Here is a 6,116-nt window from a genome sequence, read left to right as displayed (position 1 = left end):
ATTTAAGCAGCGGCAAACCAGGCAGTTCAAGAGCAAGCCCCCCAAGAAAGGCGTCCAAGGGTGAGCAGAGGTGTGGGAGGGCTGGCCCTGAGGGGGGTGGAGGGCCCACCTGCTGCACAGGAGGGAGTTGGGGCCTTTCTGGTGCTAGAGGCCATGGCAGGGGCCTTCAGGTTGGGGGGCTGGGTGGGGCCTCAGCCACCCTTTCCTGGTGGAAGGTGGTCCCATCCTCTTAAGCAGGTGGTGCGGGTCTTGAGGGCCTGAGCCGGCCTGTCTCAGGGTCCCCCATTCCCTGGCATGGGGGGCGGGGGGTGGAGGGGACTCAGGGGGCAGGGGCTCCTGTCACCCTCTCTAGCTGTTCTTGTCTGGAAAGCACACCCACCCACGGCCACCCAGACACTCAGCCACAGCCCCACCAACTGATATGTCTCCCTGCACCCAAAGAGCCCCACGTGTACACACCCAGGACACACTCAGACACACCGTGTTCCCAGGAACCTGCACTCACGTGTATGCACACGCCCTCTCCACTCTTCCTGGCCCTGACCGCTCTGTTCTTGTAGGTTTGGTGACGACATCCCCGGAATGGAAGGCCTGGGAACAGGTATGACGGCCACTAGCGTCCACCCAGGTCCCCCCCACTTGCCCACCCCCCAGTGTGCCTGGGGCCCCATCACCCCTGCCCCTGCTTCCTCAGGCAGAGGCTCACTTAGGGCACCACCCCCAGCTGTCCTTCATTTTTTTTTCCCAACTTCAAGCTTCAGACACCACCCAAGTGGGGTTGTTCCTACTCAGCGGGTCCACCAAGTGCTTGGAGGGGCTGGAAAAGAGCAAAGCTCTTGCTGTCCCCTCCCCCCAGCAGCAAGGCCCACCTTCCTCTGGCCCCCTCCCTGGGCCTGCTGCACCCACTCTCTTCCTGGGCAGGGCACCCATTCGACACACCCCAAAGGTGGTATGTCCTGCAAGGAGGGCTCTACACCCTGGACTTGTACTCTCACCATTGGGGTGTGGACAACAGGGCCCGGAGGGGATGGTGGCTCCTGGGGCCATGGGACCCTCCTGGACCCACTGGCCCTCTTGTCCTGCAGACATCACTGTCATCTGCCCATGGGAGGCCTTCAACCACCTGGAGCTGCATGAGCTGGCCCAGTATGGCATCATCTAGCACTGGACCCTGGCCCTTGACCCCTCCATGCTGCTGCCCTCTCTGACCCCTGCTCAGGATTCCTGTGAGCAGGGCCGCCCCCCACCGGAGGGTTCCAGAGTGTCCAGAGATTGTGTCTGGAGATCCCTGCAGGGCGGCGACCTCAGGCCCACGGAAGCTAGTTGCCAGGAGCCCACGAACTCCCTGCAGGATATCCTCTCCGGCCGGCCAGGCCTGGCTTAACTTCTGGAGACACTGGTCCACAGACCCTCTCCTCCCATGGCTGGAAAGCTAGGGCAGGCCTCCCAGGAGTGTCCCCTGTCCTGCCTGTCTGGAGGTGAGGACAAGCTTCCCCCACTAGCCCTTCCCAGCTGAGGCCCTTGCACTGGCGGAGTGGGTGGCGGGAGTCCTGCGGGCGTCAGTGAAAGAGCAAGACCCCTCTGGACCTGTCACACCAGCAAGATGCTTGTCCTTTCCAACATGGCCCATGTCCTGTTTCAAATAAAATTAGCGTGTCCCCCACCACTTGTCTGGGATGTGTTGTCAGTGGGGGCAGGGCCCAAGGGTGGAGTCTCTTCAGCAAGAGTGGACGGATGTGGGCACTGGTGGCAGGGATGGCAGGGGCCTGGCCAGGCTGAGGGAAGGAAGCACATCGGGCACTGAGCCAGGCTCTTGATGGCTGGATTGGGGCAAGGCAGGCAGCCCCACGTACTCCGGGGGCCAGAGCTCGGGTCAGGGGGAGGGAGAACCTATCTGCTCCCCACAGGTGAGGAAACAGGTGCAGGGAGATTGGGCCCAGCCAGCCCATCCTTACTGTCCACTAAAGCTGGAGAGATGCCTACCAGTAACCCTGCAATTCCGCTCCTGACACCACACCCAGGAGAAGCAGGGCACGCTGCCACACACAAACCTGCGGGAAACTGCCCCCAGTGGCAGTCATCTTCAGGAAGCTGCCCAAGTGCCTATCCACATGGACGTCGGGGGGTCTTTTCACACAGCAGTGACCAGAGAGTGACTCTCAGGAAGGGGGCCCCTGTGATCGTATTTATGTGAAGGCCAGAAAAAGCCACGCTAACCAAAGGTGACAAAGTTCCAACAGGGGTGACCTCGAGGAGGATATGAAGGACCCTGCTGGGGCTGGATCTAGACCTGGTAGTGGGTCCACAGGTGTGTGGATAAGTAAGAACCCTCAGGCTGCCCACTTAAGGCTGGTGTAATTTACTGTATGAGTGATACATCTCAATAAAACTTACCCCCGCCCAAAACAAAAGCACTCTGGAGGGAGAGGCCTGGGCCTCATCCTCAACCACCACAATGGACAGGAAAGGGGGAGGTGGCCCCAGAGGAGAGCAGGGGCCAGGCTATGGTGAGGACGTGGGGACTCATAGACGGGGCTTGGAGGTGTTGGAAGTGGGGGGTCAGTGGTGAGAGTCAAAAGTGGTCAGATGTGGAGATCGGAAGTGAGGGTTGGGGTGAGGGTCTGAGTTGGGGCTCGGTGGCAGGATTTCATCCAGTCTCGCTCGCCGCCCACTCTCCCTGCCAGCCAGGCTTTGCCTGCACCCTCTGTGGGAGGCAGACGCTGGCCAGGCAGTCGTTGGGGTCAGCTTACACTCGGACCATGGCAGTGTTTGCAAGCAAATGGGCAGTGTGGGGGAAAGGGGACCCTGGGGAGGCAGAGGCCAGCAGGTGGAGGAGGCCTGGGGGCCCAAGGTGCGTGTCCACAAGCACCAAGGCGGGTTATTGTGACACCTTCCCTGGGAGGGGAGGGGAGGCCTGCAGCCCCAGACCCCATCCCGGTGCCCTGGTCTTTCGTCTCACCTGCCAGTCAGTCCGGGACCAGTTTGGCAGAGGGGAGGGCACTGAGTCTGGGGGTCCTGTGGACAAGCCCTCACGTTCTGCTGCCCTCTTGTGGACAGCCAGGGCCCTCACCAGCTGGGTGGCCAGCAGGAGCTCTGCCCCTTGGACCACCACCACAACGATGGCGTAGCCACCTGCAGCCCAGATGTTGCTGCGCAGCCACTGGAGGAGTGGGGGGCCGCAGCCCTCCAGGTGCACCACCCTCTGGGCCGCGTCCTCATCCAGGCCCAGGGCCCCGAAGCCACACTGGTCATTGACTGAGGCTCCATCTTCCCAGGGGTCGATACAGCAGGAGGCAGGAAGGCTGCAGGCCTGGACCCCAGGGGAGCTGCAGTTAAAGTACCTGCAAGGGCACGTGGGAGCATCAGTCTGGAGGCCAGGGCCCCTGGTCTTGGACCCCAGCGCTGTGTGGAATGTCTCCTACCCGCCTTCAAACTTCCATGGCCACACACACACATAGGCACGCAGGCATGCACATGTGCATGCATGCAAGCACACAGGCATGAATGCACACACACATGCACACTGGCAGGCGTGTACACACACACATGCACACACACTTGTGCACACACACACACACACACACACGATACCCAGCTCTCTATAATTCACCCCAGCACTGCATAGGCCTCTGTACATGCTTGGCTAGAAGGCACACACTGCGTAAGACAGTTGAAGGGAGGCAAGGGTTTGATGGGGGCTGGAAGTAAGACGGCCTCACTCCACAGATGCTGCTGAGTTGGTCTGAGCAGCAGAGCTGGAGTGGGAGAAGGTGGGTTGAGGACTGGTAGAGGCTTCTGTAGTGGTCACCGGGTCGTGGTGGGGGCATGAGGGGCCACACTGGGCAGCAACAAGGGATGGGAGGCTCGGGAGGAGCTCGCAGGGCCTCAAGAGAGTGTTGCTCTTGTCACTCACTTCAGGCAGCCCTCAGGTGCCCTTGGCCTTTGACTGGCATCCAGGGCCCTGTGACCAGCAGGCTCACCCTTCGCCCTCCCTCACAGGCACAGTCTCATCTCCTTGAAGAATGGGCTTCAGTAAGGCAGGGGCTTGGAGGTCGGCAGGCTGGGAGGCATCACAACACCAGAAAGGGCTGCCACCGACCCAAAGTCACACTCGGCCACCAAATGAGAACAATCCAGATGGGTGCTTCTAAGGTGCCCAGAAAGAAGGGCCCAGCATGTCGCAGGGACTATTGGGTACAAATGGCTGGTTTTCAAGAGTCTCCATATGGCTCTAAACACACACATGTACACACACACACACAAACACACAGACACACACACACACACACACACACACACACACACACAGTGGAGGGAGAACTGTGGAGTCATAGTCCAAAATGATGTCCTGAATTAAACTAAAAGTTATTTTCAATTGACATTGAGATGTACGATGTCCTTACTGAAAAAGAAAAAAAAAAAACAACCCCCAAAAGTGACTTTCTAGCTCTACTGGCTGAGCTTCTCTATTAACATCCCTGCATGACCATGTGGCCCTGGCTGGGCCTGAGTGTGTACATGCGCAAGTGTGCCCACATGAGCGTGTGCGCACATATGTGTACAGGTGAGGAGCCTATACAGGTGAGTTTGTGTATAGGTGAGTATGTGCATGTGAGCGTGTGTGTGGCCTGCCTCCTCTCCAGCCCCAAGGACCCTGCCGGCCACCATGGGGCTGCCCTCCGCCCTTTCAGGCTCTAGGACTCACAGGTTCCGCTGCCAGTCCTGGTAGGAGGCCACTCCGCAGCACTGCAGCCCGAGCTGAACTTGGTCAATGAGGAAGCACAGGTCTGGGTCGTCTTGGTAGTCGGTGATGGCCATGCGTAGGACGTGCTCCAGGTCATCCTGTAACTGGCCCCAGAAGGCCACCACCAGGGCCCCTGCCACGGCCTCCAGCACCAGAAAGGCAAGGATGCCCCCAGAGAAGCAGCGCAGCAGAAAGGCGTTCTCGCAGAGGGCGCCCAGGCAGCCTGCCAGGCTCACTGCACTGAACGCCAGCCCGCCCAGCACCAGCCCCAGCATGGGGTCTGCGGGCAGCGGGCCCCCCCAACTACTCCCCAGAGACCCCTTGACGGCCAGGCCCCAGAGCCCGATGGCCAGGGCCAGCAGACTGAGCAGAGAGAAGACGAAGTTGGACAGGAAGATCAGGCACTTGAGGAAGCTGCTTCCCCAGGGGAAGCAGCAGGCCAGGACCCCCCCAGGGCCTGCCCTCCGGGCCTGGTCCTCCCAGGGTGCTGGCCCTGGGTGACTTGAAGTGAGGGGGCTGCTTCCGGCGAGGGGTGGTTCCTGACCCCCAGCATCCTGCAGAGGGAGGAAGAAGAGGGAGGTCTCACCAGGGCAACCCTCTTCACTCAAACCCTGTGACACTCAGCTGGGAGCAGGGTCACAGCCTGCAGGGGGAAGGAAGCTGGAAGGTGAAGCTGAAAGGTGAAGGCAGAAGGGGGTGCTCAAAGACCCTAGAAGGCCAGGGACATGAGGGCCTTAAGGCTTGTCCTGCTCAGCCAAGCAGCAGAGGGGATGGTGAGGGGCTCTGGGGGCAGGGAGAGGAGAGGCCAGGAGACCGGGGCTCTGTGGGGTGCAGGGCCTCCCAAGGACCCCACCTTGCCCTTCAGCAGGACATTCAGCCAAGCTCGGGGGCCCTGGCCTTACCACAGAGAAAATTAACAGGGTGCTGATGGTTGCGGGGGGGCCCACCCCCTCTCTCGGTTCCCCCCACCCTCCTCTTGGTTCCCCAGCAGAGGACTGGCTCACTGATCATGAGGTTGGGAGAAGCTGCAAAGCCAGTTCCATTTGGCCCCTTGATGGACAGTCTCCATTTCAGATATGCCTGCCTCCGCAGCGCCTCCACTGGCAGGCAGGTATGGGAGGGCTTCTGCCCCCTCTCTGCAGGGGGATGGGCAGCAGGCCCTTGAGTTTGGTTGTGGGGGAAGAATGAGGAAGCTAAGGCCCCAGGCCTGGGCAGGGCTCCCAGTTTACCAGGAAGAAGCTGGCCCTTCACTCCCCACCTGCCTGACCGCATCAGAGCACAGGAAAGGAGGGTTATTGATCAGCCCCCCCAGAACTCAACAAGTCAGTAAGAGCAAAAGGCCAGGCTGCCGGCATTGGCCTTCAGCCCCTTC

The 6,116-nt window shown here is 60.5% G+C and overlaps 2 protein-coding genes across 2 annotated transcripts in view; one reads left to right on the top strand and one right to left on the bottom strand.

Moving 5' to 3' along the window:
• PDE6G (phosphodiesterase 6G) overlaps positions 1-1,162 on the top strand; it is a 1,623-nt gene extending 461 nt beyond the window's left edge. Inside the window, exons 2-4 of the mRNA XM_024761182.1 lie at positions 1-60; positions 561-601; positions 1,086-1,162. Of these exons, the coding sequence (XP_024616950.1) occupies positions 1-60; positions 561-601; positions 1,086-1,162 (178 nt within the window). The remainder of the gene's footprint in view (positions 61-560; positions 602-1,085) is intronic.
• A 1,663-nt stretch (positions 1,163-2,825) lies between these two features.
• The window catches only part of TSPAN10 (tetraspanin 10), a 3,814-nt gene continuing 523 nt past the window's right edge, over positions 2,826-6,116 (bottom strand). The window contains exons 2-3 of the mRNA XM_024761148.1: positions 4,706-5,298; positions 2,826-3,341 (exon numbers count right to left, since the gene is read on the bottom strand). Coding sequence (XP_024616916.1) covers positions 2,879-3,341; positions 4,706-5,298 — 1,056 coding nt within the window. The 3' untranslated portion in view covers positions 2,826-2,878. The remainder of the gene's footprint in view (positions 3,342-4,705; positions 5,299-6,116) is intronic.

The sequence above is a fragment of the Neophocaena asiaeorientalis genome, unplaced genomic scaffold, assembly GCF_003031525.2.
Source record: "Neophocaena asiaeorientalis asiaeorientalis breed wild unplaced genomic scaffold, Neophocaena_asiaeorientalis_V1.1 scaffold30, whole genome shotgun sequence".
NCBI classification, from domain to species: domain Eukaryota; kingdom Metazoa; phylum Chordata; class Mammalia; order Artiodactyla; family Phocoenidae; genus Neophocaena; species Neophocaena asiaeorientalis.
Note: the sequence above shows the minus strand (reverse complement) of the source record. Positions and strands in the feature narration are given on the sequence as shown.